The sequence below is a fragment of the Halichoerus grypus genome, chromosome 1 (genome assembly GCF_964656455.1).
Source record: "Halichoerus grypus chromosome 1, mHalGry1.hap1.1, whole genome shotgun sequence".
In the NCBI taxonomy this organism is placed as follows: Eukaryota; Metazoa; Chordata; class Mammalia; order Carnivora; family Phocidae; genus Halichoerus; species Halichoerus grypus.
In genome coordinates this window covers 66,224,600-66,236,829 of record NC_135712.1, presented here as the reverse complement: position 1 = coordinate 66,236,829, position 12,230 = coordinate 66,224,600, and the positions used below count along the sequence as shown (strand labels likewise).

Genomic DNA, 12,230 nt, shown 5'->3' with positions numbered 1-12,230 from the left:
ATGCTACATGTAGCAATATATGCTAAGTGCATGCTATATGCTAAGTGTATATATATATTCATTTATTTATTTTTAGTTGAGGTAAAATAGGCACATAACATTGTACTAATTTTAGGTGTACAACATAATAATTTGAAACATAATAATTTGATATATGTATATATTGTGAAATGATTGACACAATAAGTTTTATTAACATCTATCACCACACATAGGTACAAACTTTTCTTTCTTGTGATGAGAACTTTTAAGATTTACTCTCTTGGCAACTTTAGAAATATACAATATAGTTATAGGCATTCATTTTGTAATCAAGGTATTTTAAGGAATATTTTACATTAAGTTTTTGTTTAATGTACATATGAGCACATAATTTAAAATTACAGAATATAAAAAGTTACAAACTGAAAAGCAAGTATCATTTTCCTAACTCCAAATTTCCCAGTTGTCCTCAGAAAGGACCTCCTTTGCTTGATATTTTTATGTCTCATAACTGAGATAAACATTTAGAATTATATAAGCCCCCCTTTCTTATATAATGGCTAAGAGAAAAGGGAAGAGGAGAGGGTTTAGGATGAGTCAGAGGACTCTAGCCAAGGTGACTGGAGAATGAGGCTTCCATGGAGACATTAAGAGGGAGGAAATACATTAGGAGGACAGAGGAAGTAATGTCGGGCTACGAGAGTTGAGTAGTACTGTTGAAGTAAAGCAGAAAATGGAGACTTTTAAATCAATTTAAGAAAAATTTATTAAGAGCTCACTGTATAAAACATGTTAGGAACCAACAAGATGCCTCAGCCTAATGAAGGCAGAGGCAGGGCACAACACACAAATGGTAATATTACAAGGCAAGCGTGGCTAGCACAGCTGTCTACAATCTTCTAGGTTCCTTTATGTAGAATAAGAAGAAATATTTCTGTGCGTTGGGCCTCCCAAAGTTCTGTCTCGGTTTGGACTGAGGCTGCTCTGTCCATTAGTGATGCTGCCTTAGAGCCAGGGTCACCTAACTCATTTCTACTGGGCTAGCATAGTCCTCTTGTGCATCCAGTTTTCCCATCGTTGAGAATGACATAGACAGTATCAGACACAAATTTGCGAGCCCTGCTCTGAACCAGCTGATCCCTTCCTAGGACACCTGCCAACTATGTTGGCCTCTGGATGATTTGCATCTTGGTCCTCCTAATTCCACTCTAGCTCCTTCTTTCTCAGCCATGAGTTGAAAGAGTCCTAAGCCTCCTTCCGTTTATCCCATTATCAAGATGATAGCTCTCCCTCCCAGCTCTGCCTCCAGCCAGATGGAGCATCACGATAACTTGAGTATTATCCAGACTTCTCACCAACCACCAGGGAAGGTGCTGTCTGTCTGAAGTTCTTTTGGACAGTCTGTTCACCTTTTGCTTGCTAGAGGGCTGGACAGATAGGACATTCATGTGCATCTCTGTCGGTCAAGAGCTTTCCCTTTTTTTCTTTCTCTCTTTTGAGTATTGTGATCTCTCATATTGGCTCTTGAACAATTGCCCTGGGCCATCATCTCAGTCACTTATTTCAAGAAGAGAAGTAGGGTTCACAGTGCATAGTGCTTTCCTGCTTTACACAGTGCTCTCTGCTAAGGCTTATCAATAGCTTGTTGGGCAGGTGGATCCTCCTCAGATTAGCAGCAGCCCAGATAGAAGTGGCTCCAGGATTCAGAGCTGGTTCTATCCATCATTCCTAATTTTCCAAATTTTGAGTTGGTCTGCTCATTGTTGTCAGCACACTAAGCCACCATTTTCCTACTGACCCTCACAGAGAAGTGGGTAAATTTTCTCAGGGCATAGTAATTACATTATTATAGTACACATCTCTTTATGTTTCAAAATATTAATAACAGCACTATAAAGCCATAACATACATAACTCCCACCCAGACTGAAGAGGTAGTCACAAATACACAAGATGGAATGAGGCACTGTTTTAGAATTAAGCATAGATAAAAGCCATTATTCCAGTAATTGGGAGTTCTACATAAAACACAATTTATAGAATTAAGAAAAGAAGGCTGAATCTGAAACAGGAGGTGTTAGTCTTAAACATCAGTCCTGAGCCAGGAACCAGTCAGGTGAGCTTGGCCTACAAGTGTGCTCCAAAATGAAAAGAAGCAGTTAAAATCTGCTCCTGGCATAGGGAGCAGAACTGGCATTATAGGGAGGTCATCTCACTTACAAGGAATCCTGGAGCCCCTGCTATTATTAATGGTAATAATAATATTAATGGACAAGAAAAAATGTAAGCCAAAATTTGAAAGCGAAGGCATATAAACAATGGATGGTAATGTGGATTTTACTCTTTAATTAAAAATGTGTAGTACTTTTGTCGCCTGAAGTAGTCTTCGAAATGTTAACACACTGAGCTTCATCAGATCTTTCAGGTACATGGTATTGTACTCTGGAAAAACAACAACAGAAAAGGAATTGGGTGACGTTTTGCAATAGAGCCACTTTCTTTTTCTAGATTTCAGTGATAGGGCAGAATACAGGGAGCCATTGAAATAGCAATAAGGAGAAACAAACTGTTGAAGAGAGAGGTGGAGATGTGCTGTTCATGCTTCCTTCAATTAACTACCCTTTATTTTTGACTGGACCTGCCCCTGCCATATGTTGATTACTTGCTGCCTTCTCCCTGCAGGACCATACCTGAACTGAGTCTAAGAGGGCAGGCAAGATCTCAGTACCTGCGCTCACCATCCAGGATTCCTAGACTCACAGCAGCGTGCGTATTTGGGTAGATGCTGGGCACTCTGGGGCTGTTGACCCTGGGCTTATGACAGTATCTTTGTGACCAGGCTTTTGACTTAGGATTGCCTGACCCTATGACTGTGTGGCCAGAGCCCTGATATTCTTGAGAGCCCTGTTCCTCGGGGAAGATGGAGATACAGATAATCTGATTTCATCATGTTGTGAAACAACTGTCACCAGGAATCTTTATGTATTCCTTCATGCATACATTCATTCTTTCAACAAATATTTATTACAATAACCAAGGTATGGAAACAACCTAAGTGTCCATTGATAGATGAATGGATAAAGAAATTGTGGTATATACATATAATGGAATATGATTCAGCCATAAAGATGAATGAGATTTTGCCATTTGTGACATCATGGAAGGACCTTGAGAGCATTATGATAAGGGAAGTAAGTCAGACAGAGACAAACACCGTATGATCTCTCTTATATGTGGAATCTAAAAATAAATAATAAAAAACACACCTCATAGACACAGAGAGGAGATTGGTGGTTGCCAGAAGTGGGGGGTGAGGGGTGGGAGAATGGGTGAAATTTTTTTGTTTTTAGTTTGAATAAACTGAATTTAAAAACAACTGAAAACTTGAACTCTTAAAAAAAGCACCTCACCACATTTTGTCTTCTATAGCCCCTAGTGTGTGGACAAAAGAGAATATAAAGAAAAGGATATACACATTTCCCCTGGGCCATATTTAGGGTTGCTTATTTGGATTTGATTAGGTAAAGAATCTGGAAAGTAAGCAAATAAATGAAAAATAAATAAAAATCAAACAAATTATAATATTGCTAGCTGAAAGCAAATGTAAGAGAAGCTAAACCCTGATGAATAGCATTTACGTTTCCATGAAACTCTTTTCCAACATGTTATATATTTATCAAACCATGACAGTGTAAATTTTATGAATAAGTCCTATTATCTGTAAACCAGTAGATGCCATTAAATTATAACTACAGAAAATTGTTAGTATTATAAAAAGGCTATTTTCTATGAATTAAAAAATATCTGCTGCTACAATTTCACAATAGAAAAAAACTTTATTGAGCACCTACTATATGCCAGGCACTGTGTTAGGTGCTGGCAATACAAAGATAAGCTTAACTGATATGATCTCTACTCTCTATAAAGTTTGGTATAGTTCATAGTTTAATAACATTATTACACAAAAATGTAAGTATTACCTGGTGTTATGAAGAAAAAGCATAGGGATCCATATGACACGATAACAGACTAACATACTCTAAGAAAGGGTTGGTTTTTTGTAGAAGTGCAGCTTGAACCAAGATCTGAAGAATGAGGTAAAGAAGTGGCAGAAGAACATTCCAAGCAGAGGACACAGCAGGTGCAAAGACACTGACGCTAAAGGGAACATGTTATCACTCCTCACTTATTTATTTATTCATTCCACACATGTAGGAGTCCCACTAGTCCAGGCACCATGATAGGTACTGGGGTTACCATGGTGAATAATATAAAGCTCATGCACATGACACAGACCCTTTTGGTATTAATTTTTTACTTTACCTTGACTCAGCTTGCCGTGCCCCTTGAGCATTGTGCATTGGACATCCTGCCATCCATTTATAGCTAGAATATTTCCTTCCAGATACTAACTTTCCTTTTCCTCTCCATTAGTTCATGTTTGCTGAGGTCTCAGCATGCCTCAGACTTAACTGATGGTGAAGTTATAAATCCGCTGGAGATGGTACCTCTTTCAGCAATGTTGGAAGGTCAGGACTCACCTTTTCTTGGTCTGTTCACTCTCTTTTCTCTCTACTTTGTTGGTTTCTGAAAGAGACCAAAACAACTTCAGAAAATGTATTGCCTGCAGATACTAAAAGAGGGAAAGTTTGAAGAGAATCCCAAGTCCTAGGACTCAGAGAGAAATCACTGTGTCCTTTTATGTGGAAATAGATGCTTACTTGATGCAACTGAGGAGTTTTTTTTGCATCCAAAAAGCAAATGCCTTCCTTTATTCACTGTGCCTTAAGTTCTAATGTTGGAAATAGGTTTTTCACTTACAGCTCTATTCTTTACTAAAATAAAAATACTGCTGGGAGGGGTAACAAACTTAGTTTTAGCAATCATTTAGTGATTGGAAAAGTTTTCAATCCTTTTCTGAAAGTAAGGTTTAGAAGGAGGAAGAAAAGGAAACCTTGGAGATGTTGATGCCTAAATGGATGAGTCTGCTGGTACATACCAGTGTGGCATCGATGGGCCCAAGTGGGAAATCTCTAACTAGCTAGACCTCCCAAAGCCTGAGTTGCTGTTGGAATGGGCTTAGCACTGTTGCAACTTGGGGTTTAAATTCCTTTCAGTTGACTGTTGTGATAGTGCTTTTGGGCACTTGCAGCAGGGGTTGTTAACCTGGGTATCCATGTAGGACTTTAGGGAGTGAAACAACACCCTTGATGGTTTTGAACACTTCCTATCATTGGCTGTTCTCAGGTGTGTGCACATGTGTGTGTGTGTGTTTAAAAATAATCAGCTTTATTGAGGTATAATTAATACACAATAAAATCCAATAATTTTCTGTACAGATTTTGGTGAGTTTAACAAATGTATACACTCATGTAACTACCACCATCACCAAGGTATAGAACATTTATATAAGCACCAAAAGTTCCCTCCTGCCCCCTTTCAGTATCTTTCCCCTACCCCACCCCCTGATAACTACTGATCTGGTTAATGTCACAATAGTTTTGCATTTTTGAGAACTTTAAATTCTAAATGATCATAAATATGTGGTCTTTGGTCTTTTTGTGCCTGGTGTCTTTCTCCTAGCATACTGCTTTTTTTTTTTTCACCATAGAGATACTTTAATGAAGTGTTTTAGAAAATTCTAAATGTTTCTGATTTATACAAGTTTAAAACCTATTGGTAACACAAAACAAGATACAACTATATTACAAATTTAGACAAAATGCTCAGAAAATGCACCATCTCCTATTATATTCTTCAGGGAAAATTTAGTTATTAATTTTATGTTTGATATTTGATATCCTAATGTAATTCTGGATTTAATATTTACAAAGAAAAATCATTTTTTTTAAAGATTTTATTTATTTATTTGACAGAGACAGACACAGTGAGAGAGGGAACACAAGCAGTGGGAGTGAGAGAGGGAGAAGCAGGCTTCCTGCGGAGCATGGAGCCCGATATGGGGCTTGATCCCAGGACCCTGGGATCATGACCTGAGCTGAAGGCAGACGCTTAACGACTGAGCCACCCAGGCGCCCCAAGAAAAATCATTTTGATTGATTGTCCTCTTCTAGGCTGGGTATCTCCAAAGGGCTAGTATCCAAGATCTATTTTAACTTATCAAACTCAACACCCAAAAGACAAATAATCCAGTCAAGAAATGGTCAGAAGACATGAACAGACATTTCTCCAAAGAAGACATACAAATGGCCAACAGACACTTGAAAAAATGCTCAACATCACTCATCATCAGGAAAATACAAATCAAAACCACAATGAGATACCACCTCACACCAGTCAGAATGGCTAAAATTAACAACACAGGAAAAAACAGATGTTGACAAGGAAGCAGAGAAAGGGGAACCCTCTTATACTGTTGGTGGGAATGCAAACTGGTGCAGCCATTCTTGAAAACAGTATGGAGGTAGCATACTGCTTTTGAAATTCATCCATGTTGTTGCATGTTACTAGTAGTCTATTCTTTTCTATAGCTCAGCAGTATTTCCTTGTATGAATGTACCACCATTTGTTTATCCATTCATCAACTGAGGAAAATTTAGGATGCCAGACTTTAAGTATTATGAAGAAAGCTGCTATGAACTTTTGTGTGTGTTTTTGTGAGGACATATGTTTTTATCTCTCATGGGAAAATATCTAAGATTGCTGGGTTGTGCAGCAGTACATGAGAGTTTCAATTGTATCACATCCTCTCCAGCACTTGATATTTACCAGTCCTTTTAATTTTAGTCATGTTAGTGGGTGTGTAGTGGTATCTCATTATAGCTTTAACTTGTATTTCCCTAATGACTAATGGTGTTGTGACTGTGGGACGGTGCTTATTGACCATTTGTGTATTTTCTTCTATGAAGTATGTGTTCAAATCTTTTGCTCCCAGCCTTTTGTTAAATGGATTGTCTTTTGTACTGGGTAGTAATATATAATTATATATTATGGATATAAGTCCTTTTGAGATATATATTTTGCAAACATTTTCTCCTAGTCTGTGGCTGGCTTGACTTTTAATTTTCTTAACAAAGTCAAAGGGCAAAAGTTTTTAATTTTGATGAAGTTCAGTTTATCAATTTTTACTTTTTATGCTATGCTTTGTGCTTACTGTGTCCTATCTAAGATCTGCTTAACCTAAGATCACAAAGATTTCTCCAATTTTTTTAAGTCTTTTAATTTTAGCTCTTGTTTTTAGGTCTATTGTCCATTTCAAGTTATTTTTTGTGTGTTGAGGTTCATATTTTTCCATGTGGATATCGAATTGTCCCAAAACCATTGTCAAAAAGACTATCTTTTTCTGCATGGAATTACCTTGGCTCCTCTCTCCAAATCAGTTGACTATGTGAGTTTACTTTTTGATTATCCATCTTGTTCCATTGGTTGGTATGTCTGTGCTTTCACCAATATCACACTGTCTTGATTACTATAGCTATATAGTAAAACTTGAAATAAGATAGTATAAGTTGTCTGTGTTTGACCTTGTTTTTCAGAATTGTTTGGCAGTTGTATGTCTTTTGCATTTCCATAGAACTTTTAGAATTAGCTTTTTATTTACACTGAAGAGCCTGCCAGGATTTTGATTGGTATCTCACTGAATCCATAGATCAGTTTGGGCTGAATTGATATAATTTTTTTAAAAGATTTTATTTATTTATTTGAGAGAAAGAGAGAGAGAGAAGAAGAAGCAGGGGGGAGGGGCAGGGGGAGAGGGAGAAACAACTCCCACTGAGCAGGGAGCCTGAGAGCCAGACTCCGGGCTAGATCCCAGGACCCTGAGATCATGACTTGAGCTGAAGGCACTTAACAGACTGAGCCATCCAGGTGCCCCTGGGCTGAATTGATATCTTAATATGTACTCCTCAGATCCATGAACATGTTATAGTTCTCCATTTATTTAGGCCTACTTTAATTTCTGTCAATAGTGATGTCTTTTAGTTTTTAGTGTGTAGGTCTTTTACTTGTTTTTAAAAACTTACTCCCAAGCTTTTAATATTATTTGATGCTACTGTAAATGGTATTTAAAATTTTTTCAGTGTCCAAATTGTTTGTTGTGAGTATATAGAAATATAACTGATTTTGTTTTTTTTTAATTTGCAACTATTTTATTAGGAAGGAGGCTGAATATATATATATATATATATTTTTTTTATTATGTTCAGTTAGCCACTGTATAGTACAATTATCATATGGTTTCACTCATATATGGAACATAAGCAATAGCACGGAGGACCATAGGGGAAGGGAGGGAAATTCGAAGGGCTGAATATATTTTTGACTTTCCTAGCCATTTACTTAAGATATGCAAATTTCTTTTGTAAATGTGTTGCTTTTATATACTGGGATCTGTGTTTTTATTGTTTTGATCCCATTCTTTCAAGGAAAGAATGGCAATTTTTTCATGAAATATAACTGATTTTGATTTTGTGTATTGACCTTGTACCTGGAGACTTAGCTACATGCAATTAATTCTTTTTTTTTTAAGATTTTATTTATTTATTTATATGACAGAGAGAGAGAGAGAGAGCACAAGCAGGGGGAGTGGCAGGCAGAGGCAGAGGGAGAAGCAGTCTCCCCGCTGAGCAGAGAGCCTGATGTGGGACTCAATCCTAGGACCCTGGGATCATGACCTGAGCCAAAGGCAAACACTCAACCGACTGAACCACCCAGGAGCCCACACAATTAGTTCTAATAGTTTTTTATGGATGCCTTAGGCTTTTCTACAAACATGGTCATGTTATCTGTAGAAAAAAAAAGTTTTGCTTCTTCCCTTCCAATATGTATGCCTTTTATTTTTTTCCTAGACTGTTGCACTGGCTAGAACCTCCAGTACAATGTTGAAGAAATGTAGTGAGAGTTCATTCTTGATCTTATGGGGAAAGCAGTCAGTCTTTTATCATTAAATATGATGCTAACTGAAGGATTTTGGTATATGTCCTTTGTCAGATTGAGGAAATTCCTCTATATTCCTACTTTTATGAGAGTTTTTCTTTCTTTTTTAAAATTATGAATGGATGTTAATTTTGCCAAATGCTTTTTTTTGTATCCGCTGACATGATTACATGTTTTTTCTTTTTGGTTTGCCAGTATGGTGAATTTTATTCAAGTTTTGTATATTGAACCTAGCTAATATTCCTGGAATAAACCCTACTTGATCGTGATGTATCATACTTTTAACAGATTGCTAGATTTTAGTTGGTAATTTTGTTAAGGAATTTGCCATCTATTTTCACAAGATATATGTATAGTTTTCTTTTCTTGTAATGTCTTTTTCCAGTTTTGGTATCAGGGCTCCCCCTACTTTTAGGGCAGCCTGGAAACTGACTTCAGGCAGTAAATTGGGGGCAATCATAGGGCTCACCTCATCTTTTTCCTTCTTTCAGGGGCTACAGTTTTCTACAGCTTATTGTCCAATGTCTGAAAACAGTTGTTTCATATTTTGTCTGGTTTCTAGTTGTTTACAGTAGGAGGGACATTCTTATAGTAGTTAATCCTTCATGGGAGGAAGAAGTTTTTGTCTTCTACATAATTTTAAAAGAGCCTTAGCTGTTGGAAAACTCAGTCTTATTTCTTTACATCTTCTCATAACATTCATGCATTGAGATGCCCTTTGGAGCCACAGTTAAGTAAGATCTTTGTACCCTATGACAGCTGTTTGGATATTTGAAGAGAACACTTTTTCTTCTCCCCAAGACTTCTTTTCTGGCTATGCATTCTCAGTTACTTGAACTATTTCTTATTTGACTGACCTTCTAGATACTTTAAAATCTGGTTAAGTTCTATTTTTTTTCAAAGTTGTTCTTAAAAAATGCTTACTTGGGGCACCTGGGTGGCTCAGTCGTTAAGCGTCTGCCTTCGGCTCAGGTCATGATCCCGGGGTCCTGGGATCGAGCCCCGCATCGGGCTCCCTGCTCCGCGGGAAGCCTGCTTCTCCCTCTCCCACTCCCCCTGCTTGTGTTCCCTCTCTTGCTGTGTCTCTCTCTGTCAAATAAATAAATAAAATCTTTAAAAAAAAAAAAAAATGCTTACTTATCAGGAAACGACAGATGTTGGCGGGGATGTGGAGAAAGGGGAACCCTCCTACACTGTTGGTGGGAATGCAAGCTGGTGCAGCCACTCTGGAAAACAGTATGGAGTTTCCTCAAAAAGTTGAAAATAGAGCTACCATATGACCCAGCAATTGCACTACTGGGTATTTACCCCAAAGACAGAAATGTAGGGATCCGAAGGGGTATGTGCACCCCGATGTTTATAGCAGCAATGTCCACAATAGCCAAACTATGGAAAGAGTCAAGATGTCCATCGACAGATGAATGGATAAAGAAGATGTGGTATATATATACAATGGGATATTATGCAGCCATCAAAAGGAATGAAATCTTGCCATTTGCAACAATGTGGGTGGAACTGGAGGGTATTATGCTGAGCGAAATAGTCAATCAGAGAAAGACATGTATCATATGATCTCACTGATATGAGGAATTCTTAATCTCAAGAAACAAACTGAGGGTTGCTGGAGTGGTGGGGGGTGGGAGGGATGGGGTGGCTGGGTGATAGACATTGGGGAGGGTATGTGCTATGGTGAGTGCTATGAATTGTGTAAGACTGCTGAAACACAGACCTGTACCTCTGAAATGAATCATACATTGTATGTTAAAAAAAGAAGAAGATAGTAGGAAGGGAAAAATGAAGGGGGGAAAATCGGAGGGGGAGACGAACCATGAGAGACTATGGACTCTGAGAAACAAACTGAGGGTTCTAGAGGGGAGGAGGCTCGGGGGATGGGTAAGCCTGGTGATGGGTATTAAAGAGGGCACGTTCTGCATGGAGCACTGGGTGTTATATGCAAACAATGAATCATGGAACACTACATCAAAAACTAATGATGTAATGTATGGTGATTAACATAACATAATAAAATAAGAAAAAAAGTTCAGTGCAAAAAAAAATGCTTACTTATAACTTAATATAGTATTTCAGATGTCTGTAGACCAACATAGAATATTTATATTGTCCTTTCATACCCATGACAAAATCATCACCATTTCAAAAAAAAAGTTTCTGTTTTAAAATGAAAGCAGACAATAAAAAAGCAGATTCTAAACTTGTGGATTTGATTACAAATTTAGCATTTTGAAGGCCAGATGTGATGATATCATCAACTTACAGTTTTTAAGTCCTGTGAAGCTTTCTGTCTAAATAGTGGTTAAAATTATTTATTTCAGGAAAGACACTTGCCCTTTAAGAAATCATTCCTGAAAGAGCAGAGACTCTTCCAGGTTTGGCAGAGGGCAGCAAACTGTAAAAACTGCTGGTTGGTAGGGCTCTATTACGTACAGATTTCAGTCACACAAGACCCAAATGAGGAAGTAAAACTTCAGGAGGAGCTATTTTAGTCTCTCTCCCCAATGGGTAAGTTGATAGGGTAACTTCTGATTGGGACAGACTGTAATTCAAGGTTACAATTGTTCATACCTAATCTGTCCTATTTGACAAATCAAAAAAGAGAAGAGAGATTAGAAACCAGCTAGAATAATGGTGGCATTTCCCTTTTATTCATTTAACAGCCTGAACAGAGTAAATGTGGATGGTTGGGGCATTGAAAAACTGTAATTACCAAACAAATACTGGAAAGGACTTTTGATGCCGAGTTAAGTTTGAGGGCTGCCTCCTCTGAGAAACGGATTAATATTGGATTAGGGGGAAGCTCCATTTTTGGAGAAATTCCTACTTGTTATCAGTAAGCTTGTGTCTCTGTGGATGGATCATGACTGCTTCCATGTCTGTTTTTTAGCAGAATTTAGTTCCTTGTGGTTGTATGACTGAGATCCCCATTTCCTTGCTGGCTCTCAGTTGAGGGCCAGTTGCAGATTCTGGAGGTCACCCACATTCTTTGTCTCATGGCCCCTTCCTCCATCTTCAAAGCTAACAATGGTGGGTTAAGTCTGTCTCAAGATGTGGATCTCTCGGGTGCCTGGGTGGCTCAGTTGGTTAAGCGACTGCCTTCGGCTCAGGTGATGATCCTGGAGTCCCGGGATCAAGTAAGTGCCGCATCGGACTCCCTGCTCGGCAGGGAGTCTGCTTCTCCCTCTGACCTTCCCCCCTCTCATGTGCTCTCTCTCTCTCACTCTCTCAAATAAATGAATAAATAAAATCTTTAAAAAAAAAAAAAAAAAAAAGATGTGGCTCTCTCCTTCCATCTCATCTCTCTAACCCAGCCTGGGAAAGGTGCTCTGACTCATGTGA

At 38.1% G+C, this 12,230-nt stretch overlaps 1 protein-coding gene across 5 annotated transcripts in view; it reads right to left on the bottom strand.

The window, feature by feature from the left end:
• The window catches only part of CD86 (CD86 molecule), an 87,995-nt gene that overhangs the window by 20,077 nt on the left and 55,688 nt on the right, over positions 1–12,230 (bottom strand). For 3 of the 5 annotated variants that reach the window (XM_078066580.1, XM_078066587.1, XM_078066574.1), the window contains one exon: positions 4,523–4,568. In XM_078066580.1, the coding sequence (XP_077922706.1) occupies positions 4,523–4,568 (46 nt within the window). Of the gene's footprint in view, positions 1–723; positions 2,424–4,522; positions 4,569–12,230 lie in introns of those variants that run through there. The other 2 variants (XM_036093698.2, XM_036093694.2) reach the window with 1 other exon arrangement.